We start from the raw sequence: 21,949 nt of genomic DNA on the forward strand, positions 1-21,949 counted from the left end.
GTTCCATCCACGATACACGCGTATTTAAACAATCCGGCGGCCTGCCTCCAGCATCTCAGCATCAACGCAGCATCCACTTCCTCACATACCGAACGCAACGTCAACACTATGAATCATCATAACAAAATATCACTTATTATAGACCGTCCTTGCATCCCACTGGCCCTAAATCTGATCCATTTCTCTCTGTCTCCGTCTGGGAGGGGTGTTTTCTTGATTCACAGATAAGACCAGCAGAGAGCGCCTTCAGATGGGTGGGGCGACGGGAGAGACATGGCAGAATGGAGAGGCATGGGAGAGCTGAAACCAGAGAACTGGTTATTCCAAAGGTAAAGAAATAAAAGATACAAATTTACAGCCTCTATGTATAATTTGTCTTTATTATCTGTGCATACGAGGTCAAGTCTTGTGGATTATATTTCTAAACTATGTGCAGCTTCTCAGGCACATTTGAAGAAACCAGTGACATGTCCCTATGTCCATGTAGTCAGTGGTTTCTGTTACTGTTCCTCTTGTCAGAGTGTTTAATTTTCTAATGTGCGATGCAAAATCAAATTTAAACCTGCATTCCTCATCTACCTGTATTTAGATTTATTTATGTAGATTTATACCTCCAAGTTATACTTTTCCAAGCCCTGGTTATTTTGACTGTCATTGATATGATTTCTGTATTTAAAATACAGATACACTAAAAGGGATAAAATTAAAACACGTTGACTTGCCATGAAGCCAAAAAAATCCCCAAGTCTTTGTAATGCTCAATAACAAATTAATTCCAACAACAAATTTCATGTGGCATTTAAAAAATGCACGATTAAACTTTCTGCTCCACTGAAAAGAGTCTAGAAAAATGTACACAAAAATAACACCCAGAGCAGAACTAGAGTTTATACGTTTATCAGAGAGACGTGAGATCAAATTGGTGGCAAGGCTCTATAATGCACACCCCAGTATGGCTGCAGCATTAGACTAGCACAATTCAATACAGTTTTGCCAGAAAACAAGTCCCCACCCCAGCCTCCTGAAGCTACAATCAATAGAATAACAAGACAGAGGATGAAGAACAGAAATAGTGCTCTCTGGACGCCAGTCTCCAAGGTACCAGCGTGCCTTCAACAAACAACACAGAGGGACAAAGACGAACAAGGAAAGTGGATGAATGCAAAAGTTATGAAAAGTAGAAGCTTGTGAAGTTTAAATATTCGTGCAGACTGTAAAAATCTGTTAGGGATGTTTGTGAAGATAAAATGAATCACCTTTTGGTCTGAAGGTCCACTGTGAGACTTTGAGGTCTCGGCAGCTCTTCAGCTTCAGTGTCCTCCTGCAGGCACAGCATCTGGCTTTATTAATGTCAAAATTTGTACATCTACAGTCGAGCTCTCACATCAAGGCTTCTAATCTGGGCTTGTAGTGGCACACTCTAGTGGTCACTTTTGGAAGAACAGGCCTACTCAGTGTTTAGCATTTGAGTTGAACTGTTACAAAAAGCTATGAAATTATAATTATGTGAATTAAGACGCAGGACAGGACACTATCCCCTTCAAATACCGCATTAATCTGAGCCATATGTGCTTACTCAACATACATGCTTCAGATCTGTGGTGTTGGGAGTAGTTGTTTCTATTTTAGGTGAGGAGGCCAGCAGTTTCATTTCCTCTGCAAAGGAAAGTGGAGGACTGAGTGGTCCTTCATTCTCTCGAACCACATCATTCAGAGCAGCACTGGAGAAAACAGAACAGACACACAGCGCACTTACAAACAGAAGAGTCAGGGCATGTCATAATGTTCTGGTAAAGAAACTAGATTTTAGTTGTCAGGGTTTACTATGCAGCCTCATCCAGCCTGTCCTCCAGCTGCATCCTCAGCTCCTGATTTGTCAGCCTGAGTTCCTGGGGCAGAGAGTTAAGAGACAGCCTGTAATACTAAGATTGTGACTGGTACGAGTATGCATACAAACAGTGACAATGAAGGGACATTTCAGTCCCTTTCTACAAAGAGGTTTATTACACCATATCAGGATCACAAAGTAGTCTGAATTCATGCAAACATCTCCCCAGTTTATGGCGTACATTTCTTTCATGCTGCGGAAATATAAGATGTGAGTCATTTTAAACAAATGTGTGCTCATGCATGGCTCCCGAGTGCACTTCTTTTATTACGTGTTCTCGTATCTAGTCATATTCTTCAAGTTTACTAAATCATAAATACACGATGGAATTTGGAGTAGTTAATAATAGTGATTCACAATTCTTCTAAATTCTATTTTATTCCCCTGAGTTGGATAGATCTATGGAAGATGGATGCTAGAGGGCTTTTTAAACCAATGCTGCAGATCCAGGTTAAGGCCACAAGGTGGTTTCCTGTTAAAGTTGCAGCTTTTATGCTGCAAGCTTGTGGCAATGAGGCCCTAAATACTTAACCTTATTCCATTTTTTTTTTACAGTTGCAATAAACTAATTTATCCTACATATAAATTAACCATATTAGTTTATGATGTTATGTTATGTTATAATGAAATCAGGTTTTACCTCTAAATCAAATACAAGTGTTCATTATCACCCTAGAGAGGAATCAGGGTGTTTCATCTCTTTTTTTCCCCCTTATTTGTTGTGGTTTCCTTTCAGGTCTCACCTTTATGATGCTGGAATACTCTTCCACAGTTTCCTCATAGCGCAGTAACTGCCAGTTTTTCTGTCATAAACACACATGTAAAATATGGCAAGTTAATGTAATCGAAGACAAAAAAATGTCAAGATAGTGAAGTGATCTTTCATGAGAGTCAACTGTACAGTGGAAAACTCTTGAGCTTTTGGTCACTCATTGCAGTGATGTCTGTCGTTACCTTACTAATAACCTCATCCTTATTCTGCAGGTCTAGCTGAACCTCTTCTAATCTTAACTAAGGACATAGGAGAAATAATGGTTGTTTATTTACAGTGACTGACAAACCATTTGTAACAAATAAAGGAGAAATGTAATTTGACTCCTCCAAGCTGTGCCCATGGTGTTACCTCAAGGCTTTGAAGTGAATCCTGGAACTGTCTTAAGTTGATTTTGTCTTCTTCTCTCTCCTGATGAAGGCGCTTCAGCTGAAAAGTAAGAACAATTCTTCAACATGAAAAACATCTTAAATTATCCAGGTTGTGTCTAGCTGTTGTGTATAATGACCTGTTTGTGGTATTATGGGAAGAGTTAGTGACATCAATCATACCTCTGTGGACAGTTTTTTATTCTCTTCCTTCAGCACTGAATACTCCTTTTCCTACGAGTAGAGGAATAAATGAAAACCCCCAACTTGTCCATCATCAGTCCAACTACTACTACAGCAATTTATCTGTTGTATACATATAATACAGTGGTGAGATTTCTATTTCACAATAGTATTTTGGTGGTAGCATTAAAAAAGATTATGTTTCATAGACTGTGAATGAACAGATATTAGGCCAAAACTAATCATTTAACCACCCCTTCTTTGAATAAATTCAAGTGAAGATGTAACTGGAGCTAATTTACTCTCATTACAGAAAATATCAACACTGAATGACACATCATATCACAACCTTGAAATTTTATGAAAAAGAAATCTGCTCTCCAAAAAGTACAGTTAGGCATGATACAAAACAGCCTTTTGGTTACCCACAAGTGCATTAATCTCTAATTCACTATATCTCTTTGCATCAAGGTCATCAGCCAGGTGGGATCTGCAAGGCTCCGTCTCAACTCTCTGCGCATCACTGACGATCTTCTCAAGACTGTATCCGACAAAGAAATAACCAAAAAATTTTACAGCACAGATTCAATGGCACTACACTGAGTTATGAAAGAACGTTGCTTGATTTGAAAACAAAAAAGCCTTTATAAGGTTGTAATTGTTGAGGGTCTCTAGATCTAGCCATGTATAAGATGTGTGGATACATCAGCTCAATTCTATGTTCCAGGAGTCTGCATGGACCCTTCCTTTCATTTATTCAGCAGTGGAGAGCATTGATTCACAGTTTATCTGCACCTTGGTTATTCAGCTCAAACATGGAAAACATAGATAAGCAGGTTTTACTTGACTGTAAAAAAAAACAGCTGCATTTATCACTGATAGTGAAAAAGACAGTTTAGAAGATGAATCTTGTGTGATCAGTTACACTTTCACTTGTTGACTGAGGGCAGTGTTCTCTGAGCGCAGCACTGCCATGTCATCATCTGCAACATCCAGCCAGTGCCTCATCTTGGCATTCAGGTCCCTCAAGTGGCTCTGACTGTAATCCAGCTCAGCAATTTTTTCAAGCATCTCCTTCTGCGTTCTACACAAACAGAAAAACAAATCACATATAACCATCAAGCATTTCAACCAAGTCATTTATTAAACTGTTAGTTTGTTCAGCAGACATCACTCACATGGTCTCCTCTCTGAAATCCATTCTGCTGGCCTGCTTCTCCCTGGTGTATGTGATCCACACATAGCTCAGTGAACATCTTTACTGATTCCATTATAAGACAGGTCAAGCATTTTGGCCTTGAAACATGCAGTATTATTAAGAAATAATATAGAGATGGGCGAGATGTGATCTTGTAGCTACTTCTATCTAACTGGGATGCTGGTGTAAAGAAACAAAACAAAACAAAAAAACAAACAAACAAACAAACAAAAAACAAAACAAAACAAAAAAAACAAGACAAAACAAAAAAACAAGAACAAAAAACTCTGACCCTTCCTGGGTATATTTGTCATTAATTACACAGAGGGGAAAATCCCACAGACACGCTTTAAAAAATGGGCAGTTATTTTGAAAAATCTGTGCTGGGCTTAACAAAAGTTACAAATTCTAGCTTTTACATTAACTAACACAACACGTTAACATTTTCAATGAGTTTTGGACAGATTTATATAGGGCTGCTCTTTTCCCGGTGCATCTTTGAATTGAGCTACCTACCTCACGCCCAGCTCACACCTCGCCCTCCCCGCTAGCTAACCTGTTTCAGTTAGCAAGCAGCGGAGGCTTAGTCTAAGTTACGAGAGCTAAACGTTACAAATACTCCAAAGTGAAGCAAATTCACCAAAGTAAAAAGTCACAAAAGACAATGAACAACAATTACTTACCAGTTAGTGGATTTTAAACACCGTTGTTAGAATAGCTAACTTGCGGCGCTAGCCGCCGAACCTAATGAAAGGATCCGACTCGGTTTCCATGGAGACAGTTTTGGAAGGACAAAAGCTCGTCTAAATTAAAATAACTTAATGTGAATATGTACGAAATAATACAATTATTGCCCACCACTTTTTAAATGATTGCTTGACATTGTTTATTAAAGCACATCCAAATAGCAAAACAAAACATCAAATAGTGACTCAGAGCAAGAAAACAAAGATGAAAATGCATCATGCAAACAGTAATTAATGGTCTGAAACGACATTATTGGTTGACACAAAAATAGCCTACATTACAACTTAAGGCAGCGTTTTGAAAAACAACAAAACAAAAGTCAGACTGCAAAATAAAAGAGAACAGGATGGAGCTAAGGTAATGGAAGGATTTTTTTTCTCTCATTTACCAGAAGTCATATCAGTTGTGTCAAAAACATACTATATACTAATATCGGTGCAGTTCGATAAAAAATAGTGTCAAACAGTAATCATAAAAGGCATTTTCAACACAGGCAGGTATAACAGATTCAGAGGCAGCACTGAAAATAAAGTAATAACTTCAAGATTTTTGGCAAAATTGTCCTCTTTTTCTCTCTTTGTTAAATTAAATGATCGTTTACATACAAATGCAAGTTTGATAGATTTTTTTCACTACATTTATTTTACTGAACACAATTCAGAAAGCAAAATATTCTTCAATGAACTCCCAGTGCAAAAACAGGATGCTATAAAAATATGAATACAGTGTATACAGCAGCTGACTGCGTCAGAGTACATCATGTTGTTCCACAGTAGGTATGGTTTGTAGTTGTCCCTTACTGAAAGAAATAAAACAGGGCAACATGAACAATTTCCTTATGGAGAAAGGGTGTTATGTGATGTATTTAGGTAGACTTTTGATTGTGTATTCACAGCACCACTTTACATTAGTGTCTGTAAGCTGCGACTCTACATGTCTGTCATGTTATTTCTACAAATGTGTCCTGGAAATTTCAGGACATCACTTTCACCCTTTTCAGTACATGATAGATGGGTAGCATAAGTCTATGTCACTTTGAAGTTAGGCACTACTGTAGATATGAGGCAAATTATGGTGTGTTTCGTACTCAACAGTGCAAATCTGTAAAATCTTCATATTTAGGCAAGAATAACAGCAAAGGATAGGACCATTTAAGTGGTCTGTGTATATCCAATCCTAGTGGGATGAAAACCCTGGAGTCATAGTCAACAATTTTGTATGTTGACAAAAATTTCAAACTCTCATCTAGATACATTCTTTTTCAGCGTTAAATACTTTTTCAGTGCTAATTCTCCAAGGTACACTTAAGACTTCTGTTTTATATTCTAGAGTCAGCCACAACGAGAGTCCATTCACCTTCAACAGTAGACCAAATATATTTTTATATAGTGGTAGACATAGCTACTTACACTCACACTGATGTGACCACACCTACTGCTGCTTCTCCCAAAAACACGAACCATCACCCCAGTGAAGACACACAGCCTTTTAATAAGCAGGCTTTTAGATGTTACCGTGAGGGATCCAGGGACCCTGTGACCTTGAAGTTTATCCCATCTCCAGGTAAAGGTGAAGGAATAAGTGGGCAGAGCCAGCACATGTACCAGCGAAGGCCCAGAGACTGGCTCAAGTTACCAGGGAGTCCCAGACTGTAGGGGCGGCGGTTTGAGTACCACTCCCTGGTGGTCTGTCCTCGAAACATTAGGAAGAGATGAAAGAAGAAGAAGGCAGATACCAGCAGGAAACCCACAACACACGTGTCAGCAATAAAGGCAAAGGCAAAGGCGCGTGCCGAGACCTGGCCTGGTGAAAGAAAGAATAATTTAATGATTAAATAATGGTGAGTAATACATATACAAGTGTGACACTCTACAAGGCACGAACCAGATCCTACCTGAGACTAGCATTATCCAAGGTATGAGTAGCAGAAGGACACTGTGCATCGTCACACCCTCCTTTAATATGACAATGAAGACTTCTGCATTCATCAGAGTGGCATACAGGAGTCCAGACCACATAAACAGCAAGCAGCTTAGGAAATAGCGGTAGTTACGGAAACCCACACAGCGGCCAAAAAAGACGCAGTGATGATCTCTCCGTAGCACACACACATTGCAGTCATAGCAATGGGAGCAGCGAGGAGGAGTGTGCGTCTCGCACGTATAACAGTACCTGTGGAAGGAAAAAAGAGTAAACATACATAACTAGAACTTATAGAGCAGTGGTCCCCAACCTTTTTTTGCGCCACAGACCGGTTTAATGTAAGACAATATTTTCATGAACTATCCCTTCTTCTGTCTCCTCACTGGCTCTTGTACCCTGCCTAAAGAAACTTTCCAATTATGTTTGTTTTTTGTCCATTTTGCTAGCTTGGGAGTTTGGCATCAAGAATGAGTCATTTTTCAAATTAAAACATTGTTCAGAATCAGATAATAAATCAAACTGAAAAAAATGTAAGTTGAGTATTTTTTATGTGCAGCCCAGTACCAACTGACCCACAGCCTGGTATTGGTCCACGGCCCGGGGTTGGGGACCACTGTTATAGAGGATGATCTTCATCATTTAGTGGATAAAATAGGCCACCACAAAGGAATTTTTTTATATAAACCCCAGAGAAACTGAGTCTAAGACAGCTGGTCAGGTTTTTGGGCAGTAGCCACTCTGGAAATCTTGGGTTCTTCAATCCATATTTTACACATACGATAAAACTGTAACACAGACTGGTGGTTCAAGATGAAGGGAAAAGCTAAAAATAAATGCTTGAATCTTTTGTCACCACATGTGACATAAGACAGCTGATATATTTTAAAAGCTGGTGTGAAAATTGACTGGTACTAAGTTATGTAGATATGATTACGCAAAATGGTTTTGTTGTTGAAACCATAATAGAAGTAACTGAGTACATGAATGCTTACCGTTTTAACTAGACTTGCACCGATCAATCAGTGCCAATTTCTTTAATTTTTGGGGATTGGTGATCGGCGATTGGCTTATCCTACATATAAAACTGATCTTATATACCTCCGGGAAGGTCTGACAGGCAGCTTTTGTTGTTTTTTGCTCCGGGACCTAAAACCCCGGACACGTCATTGGTTGTTTAAGATAAAACATAAAGATTTTATTGTTTCACACGTATTGTTAAATGATTTTCAATAAAATAAGATTGGAACATTGATAGTATTCGCTGTCATTTGCTGTAAAAAAATAAAAAATAAAAATCGGTATCGGCCCAAATCGGTATGGGCAGGTCAGGCTTTTTAAAGATCGGTGATAGGCAAGAAAATGATCTGTGCACCCCCAGTTTTAACACACGATTATGGAGCAGGACAGACCCATTAAATTCCATGTTCTGCTAAATGAGCTGCAGCCACTGCTGAGGTTTTTGTAAACAAAGGAGTCTTGTGCATATCCTGGTGGACAAACTACATGTGACACTTTTTCTAAATCAAGCCCCAAAAATGTATTCGGCGTTATTTTGTGCAAAAGGACGTTTGATATCATTTGGAAACATAACATAAATATAAAACATCCATAAGAGTCTCAAATGAAAGATATTGGCTATCTCTTGGTTCTTTTAATTGAACTTATCACAATATGTTATTACCACAGATAAAGTGACAACTATGGTGTAAAATGTTAAGGCTTGATTCAATAATTGGATTTTTATTATTATATCTTCTATTTCTAGATTTTTATGGTCCAACCCCCTGAAAACAAGGAGTAGAAGAATTGTAAAGTCTGTGGACCTAGTTGCTCACGTTTGTCCGCATAAAGTAGTGTGCAAAAAGAAAAAAAAGATGTCTTGAACGTTCTCCTTGTATATAGCCTTCCCCACAACCGCTCCTCCTCACCTCCATCCCTGTCCCATGCCTTCTCCCAGGAACACTCCCTTGATGCTTGGACTAGTCCGGAGAAAGAGCATGGCATTCCAGCAGATATTGATCAACATGAAGTACTGGGCCAGTAAGTGAACGGCTTTCCACCTGCTGGACCAGTCCGTCTTCTTCTGGTCCGGATCCAGCGGAGCCTCGACCAGCACCAGGTAGCTCACCTCCCCGGTGATAGAAAACACCAGGAAAGTGTTGAGGACCACGGGGAGGTGGCGGCAGAACCTGTCGACCTTATAAAAAGCTTTGCTGGCAAAACTCGTCATGTCTCCTTCCCGTCCGCCCAGCCCTATGAAATGATTTAAGAGAGCTCAAAGAGCGATGAGCTCACTGGAAGGACTGGTTTGACAGACGCACGTTGGTTATCTTCTCCAGCAAACAACATGAACGTTAGCTAAATATACTTGTTTGACAAAACGAGCAACATAGCGTGTACCTTTTTGGGGCCAAATTATTTTTGATTTCAAAGTTAATTTAGGTGGCTTCTGCCTATCTTCTGTGCCTCCCTTCCTGTCACGGTGTATGCTGCTCCTGTACGGAATCGGTTCTACTAGTGGGGGTTACGTAAAAATACATCCGTAGTTCAACAAAATACTTTAGTTCCGAGACGGCAGTCCATTCAAAAATACATCAAAAAAGTAGAATTAATTTTTGTTACTTTTTAGGGCCAAGTGCACGGGTGCAAATCAATATTTTACGCTATTGAAATAAACGAAATACTGAAATTAATTGAAATTTTGATGAAACTAAAAATATATAAACGTAAAACGGCAATATTTCATTTTGAGGGTGATTGCTGTACACCAAAGTGGCCTCTTCTCTCGTCCTCATAGAATATACTACGGCTTTAGCTTTCTTTTGCTGCTCTTAGTATATAATTTTTCTTCAAGTAGTTTTGAAAAAAGAAGTATTAAAATCATGCATTATATTAAAGTTGTATGTACAGAATTTTTTTTTACTTACATAGAGCTTTTTTTAAATTTCCATTTTGGTGTTTTATCACAACACATCTATACACAGTTCTGAGATTTAAAAAGAATGACAATAAAGAAAACTTGACTGTGTTCTGTTTTGTAAAATAGTTTAAGTAGAAATTTGTTAGGCAAATGATGGAATGAAGTTAAATATATATCATAGACCCTTGTGTTTATGTTTTACAGTTATCTGTATGGTATTTGTAAACTATAATTACTGTTAAAACACATTATCTTTCTCAAGAGTGGATGTGAGCGTGCCTCTGGTCCCTCCCCCCAACAGCACAGACCTTAATCCTTGATAATCTCTGCGTTCACTGAAAGGCAGCAGACATGGCTGCACAGAAAGAGAATTTACTGTCATTTGGAAATCTAACCAGTGCAGAGACAAACACTTTGAGACAGCATGTTCCAACAAGGAGGTAAGTCAACTAAAAGATGCAATGGTGGCATGGAGTGGTGAACCCTGGGCTTTGCCTTTATTTTTTAAACAACTAGACGGTGATTTGTATCTGTTGTGAAGAAATAAGCTAAGTTTTTCCATCTTTACACTGCATTTTCTAAGTAACTTTTAAAGTGTATTCATTATCTTGAAAGTTTGTACTAAAAAATTAGGAAGTTGTATGTTGATAAGTATGTGTGCAGCATGTGTAGCTATAGGACTGTGTTCTGATGCTCTGCATCTCATGCTCTCAATAGGCCAGTGCTGGTGCAGGCTGGGTTTTCAACTCCTCAGAGTCATCAGACTCTGTAAGTGCATGGAGAAAATCAACATGAAGTATGCACTGTGCGTCTTTAGGTTCAGACTTGATTTTTGTTTGTGCTTTTTCATGCAGCAGAGCAATGAAACTGCAGGAGCGGTGGCAGGAGCTGAAGGAGAGAGAGCTTACAGCCAAAAAACACAACAGACAGCTGCTGGAGCAATTTGAAGAAGCACAAGAAAGACTGAGAGAGATGTTGACCCTTAATGCTACCATGAAAACTATTCGGGTAAGCAAAGCAAAACCATAGAAATGCAGAAACATGCAGTGAAAAATATTAACAGGAAAAATCTAAAAAGGAAGCTTCTTTTTTACCTTAAAACGTCACGTCCGTACCTCAGTATTATTTTCCTGAAATGATCTCTTGACCTTTGACTCTTACAGAAAGAATATGAGCGCTACCTTGAGGAGAACGCTCCACGCTGGGAACAGCAGCTCAAGGAACAAACACAAGCTGCTCACAGAAGGGTATTGACAATCAGAACCTGCATTATATAGAAAACTGTAACTGTTTCTACCTCTCCTTGCTTTATATTAACATGATTTACATCATCACTGTTCCCATCGCCATCAGCCAGCACAGAATAAACTACTCTTTTGTTCTGACAGAGGATGGGCGAGTGTTTGAGGTCATGTCGAAAGCACACAGATGGAATCTCAAAGTCCTCACTAGATCATCCTTTATGCTCACAGGGTTTGTTCTTCTTACCTCACTGTTCTGACTTATCAAGGCTGAATTAAAGCTTTGTGTTTCAAGCATTAATCACCATTTCTATCCAGGAGAAATTTCAGCTACATTTTAACTTTTTTTTTTTTTTTTTTTTAATTGTAGGCCTGACTGAAAAGACACAAAACATCACTGCATCTAAAATTCACAACAGCCAAAACCACTTCTCAGACTACAACCAAGATGACTCCCTCCACCTCCCCTTTGTGCCCTCCTCCTGGCTAGGCCACCCTCAATCCCAGACCTTTAGGCTCCCCATCAGAGCACCCTATCAACCTCAGCCTTCCTCACATGCCCCCCAGTCTGTCCCACCACCACCCTTCCTCCTCCAGCCAACTCCGTTCCCTCTCCCTAACCTTGCTTCCACATTACCCCCAGACTGGGGATCCCTGCTGCCTCACCACCTCTGGGCCCCCACAGCCAGTGTGGCTGGACAGCCTGTAGATTCTGGAGCTCTGCGTGGTCCACTACACATGGAGGAGCATCCTACTGAGAGGGTAGAGGCAAATATCATGAGGGGAGGGGCAGGAACAAGCAGATCATCCAGCTCACAGAGAGGAGGAAGTGGTGGGAGCAGGAGGAGTCAGCTATCCCAGGAGCTGGATACTAAACCAGGTAGGGCACAAAGTGGACATGATCTTACTTTTGACAACATTTCTTGAACAATTTGCATTTTTTTCAATAATACTATGCCAACAGTTCGCCTGTCCAGTGGCCATGCAGAGAGCAGTGAGAGCAGCAGGGAGTCTGTTCAGGCAACCCAAGAGAGGAGGAGGAAGAAGAGGAGGGATAAGAGAGAAAGATCTCAGAGTTCCTCCTCAGGGAGAGAGGCACCCGACTCTCAGGGGTAAGAAACGCTCTTACTAGCTAACTAAGTACTGTTTTAAACTAATATCAGTTTCAAATCAGTGACCTCTCTTCACCCGCGTGAGCTCAAACAGCGCACCAACCACTGCAATATGTTCTCTCTGTGCCAACTTATACACCTCAAGCTCTGCCCTACGGTACATCAGTGTGTAATCACTCAGTCTGTGCATTCTGCTTTAAATCATTCCTCTTACAGATCATCTAGAACCTCCAGTGCCATCATTGTTGCTCCTGCCACAGAGGTCCAAAGCTCAGAAAGTGATTCCTCATCAAAAAGAAGCAGCAGAAGAAGGAGCAGCAAAAGTGAGGCTCTTGCTGTCGTGTCACCGAGGCTTGAGATCCGAACGAAAAAAGGAATCAAAAGCTGGGTGAACAACATATGTAGTAAAAAAGGGGAAAGTCAATCTGCTGGTGAAGAGGTGGAGAGTCCTAATGAGGAATCCAGTGAAAATTCAGGAAATCCAGAATCTGGATCCGAGAGGGGGGATGAATCTGGGAGTGTTAGTGTAAAGATTGAAGATGATAGAGATGAGAGTGGAGATTCTGGACAAAAAAGTGTAGTGGAGAAGGAAGAAGATGAATCTGAGAAAGGACTGAGGGATGGGGATGGAGAGAATGATGTTGGTGAGGAGAACAGTGAGATAAATAAAGAGCATGAGGAGAAGGACGAGGAGGATACTGAGGCATCTGAAAGAAAGAATACAAACAGGGATGAAGATGAATCAGGAGCAGAGGATGACAATGAGACAGGAGCAGAGGATGAAGATGGGACAGGAGCAGAGGATGAGATGGAGGAACAGGAGTCAGGGAAAGGGGAAAAAATATCAAAGGAGGGAAAAATCAAGATGAGGAAACAGGATACTGAAGAGGTGGATGAGTATGGCAGTGAAGGAGGTGAAGATGAAACAGAGGCAGATGGGGAGTCAGATGAAGAGGAGAGTGAGGAGGAAAAGGAGCAGAGAAAGGATGAAGCAGGAGAACCGGAGCAGGAAGGAGATTCAGACGACAGTATCATCGCACCTCAAGACAAAAGGTAAGATTATTTAAAAAAAAATGACCTCACTTGCTAACGACACCTGAGATTTGTTCTGATCATGTTTTTCAGAGCTAAAAAGATTTACGCTATTCCTGAGGCAACTGAAGATGAAGAAGAGGAAGAGGAGGAGGAGGAGGAAGGGAGTAAATCAGGGTCATCTGATGATGACTCAAATGGTTTCAGCGATGAGGATATTGAGAATCTACTTGCACCTCAAGACAATATACAGAAAAAAGAGTAAGTGTCTTAATGTCTCTGACGGTATAAAATCTAACTCAAAATCACCTCATATTTTCTTTTCTATTTTCAGAGAAAAGGAGCAGAGCGCAGGTCAGAAACCCAAAGGTACAAAATGATCAGTCCTTACACACATTAAAAGGAGAAGAAAATGCCTTACTTCCATTTTTACCAGGGAGAATTCAATTCTCGATGTCAATAATGAATATCCAGTCTATCTGGATTAAATGTTTAAAAGGCTTGTCATAGAGTTCGGGCTTTGAACCAAGGTGATTTTATTTCCTTTCCTATCAGTAATATGTGAGTCTGTCTGTTTTCCAAAGCTCCCTCTGGGATTTTATTCTGTATTACAGGAAATGTGGTGATAAAACAGCAATCTGAACGTCTCATATTTCTATTTGAACCACCTCCCACAATGATTTATGCATGGGAAAGTCACTAAAGATAATACCTAAGCGTCTTATCATCTAATAATTTGCTCAACAATGACTAGTTTTCTTCTGAGAAAGATTTTCCAGACAAATGAACTTGTAGAAATAATTGTATATTTTTAGAATGGCTTTAAAAACACATTTTCCCATGTTCTTTATTGAAAACAAATGTTTTATGAAGTTGTAAATTCTGATTTGTTTTATTTCAGTTCCAGAAACCAGTGACACGGTGGGAATTTTTCAAGTGGAGCAGTACAGATCGACAAAAGAGAACCTTAGTGACTCTGATGAGTTTGACCACTTCTATGACTGAATGTGTAAGACACAGACAAATTAACACAACAAACAAAAACACAACACAATTGATCTGGCTATAAGAGCATGACATGTTTATTATTTTATTTTCAGAGGCAGTTTTTTACACAAAAAAGGAACAGATTTTGAATCTTTTATCTCAGAACAAAACTGAAAACAGATCAGAGATTATTTTGCAAATTTTCCATTCATGGTGAAGAGTTTATTGCAGTATCACGGTCATGATACAGAACAACAAAATGTCATAATAAACAAGATTGTTCTAACAGTGCAGTGTTTTTTTGGTGTTTTTCCATTGGCTCACAGCTTCCAAAGCTGTTTCTGGATCAGCCAGCCTGTTCCTGAAGACGATGAGCGCTCAAACTTTTATGTTCTTCAGATTTTCACCACCTGAGCAGCCAAGCAGGGGCTTACTCTTTTCCCATCGTCTGTGGCATTACTTCGCTGAATGAGCAGTCTGCCATAGGTCCCGCCCACCTGGCCTTTGGTCAGCCGCCCAGGATTCACACACACACAGCCGACCACATCCTGAGCACAGAGAGAAATGAAGTCAAAATCAAATTATACCAATCTGAAATATCAATTCTTTGTTTTTTTTTCTGTTCTGTGTTACGACAGAGGATTAGGGCCATGAAAAAAAAGAACAAATTTACAAGGTTAATCTCTTAAATTTATAAGAATAAAGCTATAGATTGAAGAGAATAAATGTATCTTAGTCTATAGCTATAGACTATCAAGACTTCCAAGTTATATTGTATGTAACATGTGAGATCACATATGTGTAAAATTATTTTGATGACACCACACCTCTCCTGGGTGAAGTTATCTAATATTTCTGTATCATATTTCTTTTGGTGTTGCAACTTGCAGATGTTTCATTTGAGCAAGAGCCGGCTCTGTGTAGAGGACAATGCAAAAAACATTTGATTGCAGAGAGGTGTCGATTTTGTAAAAAGCAATTTTCTACTGATGAGTCACTGATTACAGAAAGCTGAATCTGTGAATGTCTTCCTAACTTTACCGAAGTTGTTAGCAAAGCTCCAGTTTCTTAGCAATCTTTTCAGGGTCCTTATACTTATGACAATGTGATGCTGATGTACCAAAAGATGGAATAATTCCTTATTTGTGAAACCTGTACTAAAGTGTAACTTCACAAGGTGCTCAACATTCCTCATTTTGTATGGGCAGCTGCTTCTCTTTTGATAGGCTAACTCTAGGTACCCAGTGAACTGAGGTCCTCAGAACAGAGACAAAAGGTGATTACCTTCACAAAATAGCGTAGCTCAGAGGGGAGGATGAGAACGTCAGGGGTTAGTGGCATCTGACCGAAGCTCTGAAACTTCTCATAATCCATGTTCACCTCTTCCACGGGTGGGTAGAGCGGGTAGTAACTGGTGAATGAAAACACAACAATCAGTTATCAGTGTTTGATGACTTTTAAATGTAAAGATGTGAATATTTAAAAAACTCCTACCTCCTTTGGGTGAGCATGTGTTTCAGAATGCGTGAAAATCTGTCTGATCCTGTGCCGCTGCAACACGATAAATTCAGAGAATATAAACACAATAAAATGGAATAACAGAATGTTAAATGGAATATAAAGGTTTACAAAATCATATGACAAGCATTCTGTCCATGAAAACATTTTCCACACAAGCTTTTACGATTAAGCTACATTTGCAGGATTTGGTTATGCCATAAAAACAGTCCTCACTAGCTGATCTCTTCAGCGCCCATGTGGAACAGGATGTCTGTGGACGTCACTCCAAAGGTCACACCGTCAATCAGGAGGGTGCAGGGGTCAGGGACAAAGGTGACACGCTGCGGAGAACAAACAGGAACACTGAGAGACGACATATGGGAGCAACAGGTGCATTTACCAAACATCAAACTTCTTTTCCTTTAGGAAACAGCAAACGATTGCAGTAGGAGGTGGGACTGAAATGTGTCATCTTTTCATTTGGATGAATAAGACTGTGTATTTAATTCTCAAATCCTATTATAAGGATTACAAGAAGATTATGTGGTTTACATTTTTTATGAATACTAAAGTTAAGTCTGACCTGGAGCTGGTCCTTGCTGATATTTGCTGGAGGGGTGAAGGGGGGCTGTGGGTAGATGAAATGATGATGGATGTCTCTTTGAGATGGCACAAACACCAGACGACAGCCAACACTGGTTAAAAAAAAAGAAAAAGAACAAAGGATAGAGGAGAGGAATAAGCTTTCATCATGGAAAGGGTTTTTTTAAATTCAAGTATGTCTAAAAAAAAACATCCTCTTTGAAGCTGCAGACTTACCTTTTAGTGCCATCGACAATGCTTTCAAGACATCTCGAGAAAATAGCCTCAAATGTCTCGGTCACCTTGCCTTTCTGATTGAGGGAAAAAGGTCCAGATAGAGATGGTCAGAATAAATCAAAGGAACTAACAGCCTCCATACATAGACTTTAAATGAAGGTGATCATATTATATTTTTAAAATGCAAACAGATCCAGGAGCAGTGGGAGTTCTGGGATAAATAGACAAAGAAGGCATGCCTGCAGTGAAACTGACCTCAATCTGTTCATGTTTTGAATCCACGAATGGGCCGAGCTGGAAAAGAGAAAGTTTCTTTAGAAAACAGTGATAGCGGTGTTAATGTGAGCTACAGCAGAGAAAATGTGGTGAGTAGTTTGTCTGAAAGAGAAATACATAAAAAACAAACTTTACCAGCAGGCAGACATCAGGACGATCCCTGACGATGACATTAATAAGATCCAGTAAAGGGTCAAAGGTCAGGCCGTCTGAGGGGGTGTATGGTCCACATGCTATCAGAACATTTACCGGCTCTGCAAACAAATGAGGTCATAATTAAGTGCGCAATTAACACGAAATCTAATAAATCAGACAGCTTAGTTGGCTTACTTTAACGGTTTCATCAATATATGGATAAAAGAAGGCCCTGAAACATCTTACCTTCTTCCGTCTCCATCTTGACCTCAGAGGTGTAGAAAGGCAAAGGAACTCCCTAACAGAATTTGTTTGAATTTTTAACAAAGCTTAAAGTAACTGCTGCTTTTATAAGAACACAATCTATCCATAGGAGCGTTCAAAAACACGTTAACGTGTAGCTTACCTCGTATAGTTTGGAAGCCATCAGCTTTTTTCCTGTTGTGTTCATACCCTCCATCACCACCACCTGAAGAGACAGAAAAAGACAGGGCATGAGGAAAACATGTCTTAATACTTCTACAGAGTTGAACAGATGTCAGAGTTCTCGGTCAGATGCTGGGGGAGACTCCCGCCCAGATCCTTGGCATGCTCTGTTACTCTCGGTGGCCTTGTATCTTGGAGCACACACCTCAGTGCGCAAGAAAAGGAGGGACCACCTCGGTGAAGCTGTACAATCGAGTCCAGTGATTTGCAGCAGCAGAACACCAAGCAGGAAGCAGTTCACAAAGAGCTGCACGGCTGGATGCCACTTAAAGCAAAGCAGTGACACAGTGTAGTTGTATGAAAACAATAAGCGTCCTTCTGCTCACCTGACCAGGGAACAAAGAGTACTCTTTAAGTTCTGACAGGTCAACAGGTACTTGCTGACCACCTTGCTCTGGTCCAGCTTCCAACAGAACAGATTGTGCATTTAGTTTCCCGTTGCTGTCGCAGCAAACCTGACCCAACACTGTGATACTGTCCTTCAGGGGAAAAGATACAAGAACAAGAACAAATCAGTCACACAGTGTTCGATCATACACATTGTTGACCACCTTGAAAGCCAGGTCAGATAAGTTACAGAGGTGAAGCCATAATCTTCAAGTGTGGCATCTTGCCTGGCACATTCTCACTGCTTAAAATGTTATTTACCCACCTCTCATCCTCTGGTTAGATATTCATGCAAAATGTATGCATCTAAAATGATCTCTGCCAAATAACCTAGAACTCAGGATGTTATCTGGTACTTTCCTATGTCAAAGTAAGCAACAATGTTTTGTATTTTTTTCCTTAAGAAATGAAACAAAGTAAAGAATAAAAAAAGTCTTATCATCCGTTTTGTTGTATAAAACCTGTGTACCTGGGCAGGCAGAGAGACGGGAGAAAACTCTTCAATGCTGAAGTGTGACCTGAGGCTTTCACCAAGCTCTTCAATCTTCTCTGTCAGCACTGGGACATAAAACACAAAGAACCACAACTCAGAAACAAAGTGGTCATATGTGGAGGTTTTCATGGATTTGTGTCAATTTGTTTGAGGTTATCAGTTTGCTTCTAATTTAATATAAATATGCAACAACCAAGGCTGTGCCATTTGCTTTTTTCTTTGCAGCTCAAAAAGTTTGAACATTTTGAAGATGTCCAATGTTTTCAATCATTTGTTGAAAAAAGAATAACCCGGGATTTGAGAAGATGATGAAAATTGTCTGACCTGTAAACCAGAAAATGAGTGGATTATTGTTTGTACTGTAGTGTATTAAAGCAGTAATTAGTGTTAAAGGAGCCCAACCTAAATATTAAGTTTGAAAATTAACATACTTTCCAAAAGTTGGACATTTTTATAATGTATATCTTTCAACTATTCTTACGTAACATTCTGATCATTTGAGATACATGGTGTCTGATTTCCATGGGGTTTGTGGATCATCAAAATAAAAACAAAGAAAGCTGAAAACATTTCTGTAAATGTAGTGAATACAGAGTATTAAATTGGTAATGAAAGATAAGGACTTTTTCCACAATTTTACAACTAAAACACTTGCTTTAATGAGTTCCAAGTCTTTTACCATTTCGCACATCCCGTAGCCTCTGGAACATGTACTTGTAGCTGCAGCGGAGGGAGTCCTCAGGTCCTTCCAGCAGCTCAAGTCGGACGCCTGTACCTGAAGTCTTCCTGCCCGCCCAGCGAGTTCCTTGCACAGCCCCAAATGTAACAACTACCTCTCCTTTGGCTCCTCGCTGACTGTACTTTTGTGAGGGTGTTGCACTGTCAAACAGAGAGGAAAAGAGAAAAGAATCTAATCAAAGCGGAAAATATCCAGCGCTTTTAAAATGTTGTTTTCCAGACATTTAATTTCCTTAGATATATTGACTTATTTCACTTTTAGTTGTTCTTAAAAATTTGTTTAGAAAACCTCTGGAAAGATTAAGTGTAAGACTGGCCAAAAGATAATTTAAAAAACAGTCACAGAGACAAAATTGGATGTTAACCTGTTAGTGGATGTGAGAAAATAATTTAAGGATTACATTCAAACAAGTAAAGAGCTAATGCTTTGAGAGAATCAGCAGCTCCATAACTGGTTGTCTGAGGTGTTGCTGAGTACCTGGGGGAAAAGCTGGCAGGAGACAGCAGTAGGCCTGGGCTGGCCAGCAGAGCTGCTGTTCTTTTTGACTGAGGGTGTTCAGGAGTGGTCAGTGCTCGCTTCTGTGAGCCCTGAAAAAAAGATCCAAATTCACAACAAAGCTTGCATCTGCTTTAGATAACCTATAAGATTACATCTCAACAACAATACTAAGTGGATTTAAGAGTGGCATCTTACTTTGGCTGGAGTAGAATAGGCATCAAGTAGATTTTCCTCCTCCTCCTCAGCTTTTATTCTGCACAGATAATGTCAGGGACTATAACAGAAAAGAAAATCTACATTCTTATACTAGAGGTCATGTATAAGTATTCACTTTGGAGGATACAAGTCCTGTAGTGAGTTGATGTCCCTGGTTCTGTTAAAACCTTCTTCTTTTCTGAAGTTTGCTTTTGATTTCTTTTTCTTGTTTAACACCTGAAAAAGTAACACATCGTCAATGAGAAACCAAAAACTTTTTGTTCCTGTCAGCTACTATGCTACAGAATAGAAAACATGTGCCTTGTTATGGTGTGGCCACACCAAACGCGAATTTGCGGCGCGATTACATACAAAGTCAATGCAAAGACGCGTTTAGCCGCCGATTCGCCTCGGGCGGCGCGATTCGCGCGTTTGGCGCGGCGAGTTTGGAGCGTTCACGCGTTTAGGCGGTAGACGCGAATTCGCTCGAGTTCAAAATATTCCCCCACGACGTCATTGTTATGACAACGTTGGGGGGCAACTGCCGCCTGCTCCGGCTCCAGCTCCGCCGGAGGATGGAGGAGAAAACAATCTGTGTGGTGTGTCATCATCCAGAGTTATACGATACGACGTGTGTACTCTACAGAGACCGGAAAAACAGGAGCAGGCTTGGTTGAAAGTCTCTGAGGAGACAGGTTTTGAGTGTAAGTTCAGAAAACATTCGTTCCCAGCTGGATTTGCCTGCACGGGTCATCACTGAGTCCGACTGTGTTTTCCTCAGCGGAGTTTTGAGCCTGATAAAGAGGAGGAAAGAGTGGAGCAGGGGCAGAGCCAGGGAAAAGATGGAAGTTCTCTGTGCTCCTCTCTTTCCTCCACCCCTTCATTATCCCCAGGGAGACCTCCGTGAACATGGGTCGGGGGTTCGGGTGGTCGGGGGTACGGGGGGTCGGAGGTTCGGGGGATCGAGGATGAGATCGCAGGGAACAGCCAAGCAGGGCTGGTGGATTACCAGGGAGAGGCAGCAGGCATTGATTGTGATCTCCAAAGCTTTCACACACTCTCCTGTCATGCTTTGAAACCACAGCTCATTGTTTTTCAGCTGCTCTTTTGGACTTTCGGTCTTTAAATGAACGAGCTCTCTACTCCGCATGCGCAGTACCGCGCATTCGCGTGTTCGCGCCTCAGCTTGTCAAAAAAGTCCAGCGGCGAGGCTCGGGCGTTCACGCGGCGCGTGACAGGCCATTCGCGCGAGTAAATTCGCGTGTTCGCGTTTGGTGTGGCCGCGGCAAAAAAAAAAAACATTTAGACTCTGAAGATATAAACACACTGCTTTGTATTTTTAATAACCTCGTGTTCGAATTGCTCCAGGGACTCCAGGGAGAGCTTGAGTCCTTTTTTTGTGGTGCTGAAGGCCACCCACTCCAGGACCATTTCATCTGCCTGTATCCTGTTACAGATACACAGCTCTACCACTGAGGGACACAACAGCACAAGGGAGGAGAAGGAGGGCAGGTGGAGAAATGACAAATTTATCAAACAGAGACAAAAAACGGAGGCAATATCAAACAGCACACTTAAGGCACATAAATACAGCAGTCACTCCAACAACAGTGACTCGTTTTTACAGCAGAGCGTCCATTTGTTTATTTAAAAGATGGTTGTAGCCAATTAATGATACAAAAAGCAGGTTCAGAAACTTACTCTTGTCGAGGATAGAATCATCTTGGCAGGGTATGTCGAACACTTCCAGCTCCGACTGGAGGCTTTCTCCTGTAACCAGCGTCATTGTTTTTCACTGGATACCTATAAGTTGTCTACAAAACGCTGTTTCGATAAGGAGCTGGTGGCTAACGTTAGCTCCGCTTACACCTCATTACACTGCAAGAGACGTAAAAGTCTTAAAAACGACTATTAAACACCAACTTGGATAGGCACACAACGCTTAAGATGACAGAAACGGTGACTGTTTACTGACATTAGACCTCCATTTCATTTTACCGCGAAAAAATGCTTCCATGGTTGGCGGCAGGAATTGACGTCATAGCGGAAG

At 40.5% G+C, this 21,949-nt stretch overlaps 3 protein-coding genes across 5 annotated transcripts; 1 reads left to right on the forward strand and 2 right to left on the reverse strand.

The window, feature by feature from the left end:
* Positions 1-6,666: 6,666 nt before the first annotated feature.
* On the reverse strand, positions 6,667-9,618 carry zdhhc24 (zDHHC palmitoyltransferase 24). Its single transcript, XM_074673268.1, has 3 exons — positions 9,008-9,618; positions 7,051-7,328; positions 6,667-6,959 (listed from the first exon to the last, which is right to left on the reverse strand). Exons 1-3 carry the CDS (start codon positions 9,307-9,309, stop codon positions 6,667-6,669), a joined length of 873 nt encoding a protein of 290 aa, XP_074529369.1. The 5' UTR covers positions 9,310-9,618.
* Positions 9,079-14,463, forward strand: LOC141792988 (uncharacterized). Of its 3 annotated transcripts, none has more exons than XM_074673262.1 (11): positions 9,079-9,198; positions 10,717-10,767; positions 10,854-11,007; positions 11,163-11,246; positions 11,388-11,472; positions 11,611-12,120; positions 12,205-12,352; positions 12,569-13,405; positions 13,478-13,645; positions 13,719-13,753; positions 14,286-14,463. In XM_074673262.1, exons 3-11 carry the CDS (start codon positions 10,861-10,863, stop codon positions 14,387-14,389), a joined length of 2,118 nt encoding a protein of 705 aa, XP_074529363.1. In that variant the 5' UTR covers positions 9,079-9,198; positions 10,717-10,767; positions 10,854-10,860; the 3' UTR covers positions 14,390-14,463. The 3 variants fall into 3 exon arrangements, with proteins under 3 accessions (XP_074529363.1, XP_074529361.1, XP_074529362.1); XM_074673260.1 differs by lacking the exon at positions 9,079-9,198 and adding an exon at positions 10,264-10,439; XM_074673261.1 differs by lacking the exon at positions 9,079-9,198 and adding an exon at positions 10,264-10,439 and having other exon boundaries at positions 13,719-13,738.
* A 102-nt stretch (positions 14,464-14,565) lies between these two features.
* On the reverse strand, positions 14,566-21,945 carry pola2 (polymerase (DNA directed), alpha 2). The gene is made up of 18 exons (XM_074673263.1): positions 21,601-21,945; positions 21,247-21,371; positions 20,048-20,136; positions 19,900-19,957; positions 19,684-19,793; positions 19,147-19,346; positions 18,444-18,532; positions 17,914-18,066; positions 17,508-17,570; positions 17,348-17,399; positions 17,102-17,220; positions 16,946-16,984; positions 16,691-16,764; positions 16,455-16,566; positions 16,106-16,212; positions 15,866-15,922; positions 15,656-15,782; positions 14,566-14,919 (listed from the first exon to the last, which is right to left on the reverse strand). Exons 1-18 carry the CDS (start codon positions 21,683-21,685, stop codon positions 14,767-14,769), a joined length of 1,812 nt encoding a protein of 603 aa, XP_074529364.1. The 5' UTR covers positions 21,686-21,945; the 3' UTR covers positions 14,566-14,766.
* Positions 21,946-21,949: the final 4 nt, after the last annotated feature.

The sequence above is a fragment of the Halichoeres trimaculatus genome, unplaced genomic scaffold (assembly GCF_033239565.1).
Source record: "Halichoeres trimaculatus isolate MK-OKI-2021-1 unplaced genomic scaffold, fHalTri1.1 fHalTri1_scaffold_7, whole genome shotgun sequence".
Lineage (NCBI taxonomy): Eukaryota > Metazoa > Chordata > Actinopteri > Labriformes > Labridae > Halichoeres > Halichoeres trimaculatus.

Excerpts from the sequence above, each read along its gene's own strand:
- pola2 (XM_074673263.1), bottom strand. The coding sequence starts at position 21,685 with ATGACGCTGGTTACAGGAGAAAGCCTCCAGTCGGAGCTGGAAGTGTTC. Across the intron at positions 17,400-17,507 it reads TGGCTTCCAAACTATACGAG|GGAGTTCCTTTGCCTTTCTA; the intron begins GTAAGCTACACG and ends AAATTCTGTTAG. Across the intron at positions 16,765-16,945 it reads CAAAACATGAACAGATTGAG|AAAGGCAAGGTGACCGAGAC; the intron begins GTCAGTTTCACT and ends TCCCTCAATCAG.
- zdhhc24 (XM_074673268.1), bottom strand. The coding sequence starts at position 9,309 with ATGACGAGTTTTGCCAGCAAAGCTTTTTATAAGGTCGACAGGTTCTGC. Across the intron at positions 7,329-9,007 it reads GGCATGGGACAGGGATGGAG|GTACTGTTATACGTGCGAGA; the intron begins GTGAGGAGGAGC and ends TTCCTTCCACAG. Across the intron at positions 6,960-7,050 it reads TTGGATAATGCTAGTCTCAG|GCCAGGTCTCGGCACGCGCC; the intron begins GTAGGATCTGGT and ends TTCTTTCACCAG.
- LOC141792988 (XM_074673260.1), top strand. The coding sequence starts at position 10,351 with ATGGCTGCACAGAAAGAGAATTTACTGTCATTTGGAAATCTAACCAGT. Across the intron at positions 12,121-12,204 it reads GGAGCTGGATACTAAACCAG|TTCGCCTGTCCAGTGGCCAT; the intron begins GTAGGGCACAAA and ends CTATGCCAACAG. Across the intron at positions 12,353-12,568 it reads GAGGCACCCGACTCTCAGGG|ATCATCTAGAACCTCCAGTG; the intron begins GTAAGAAACGCT and ends TTCCTCTTACAG.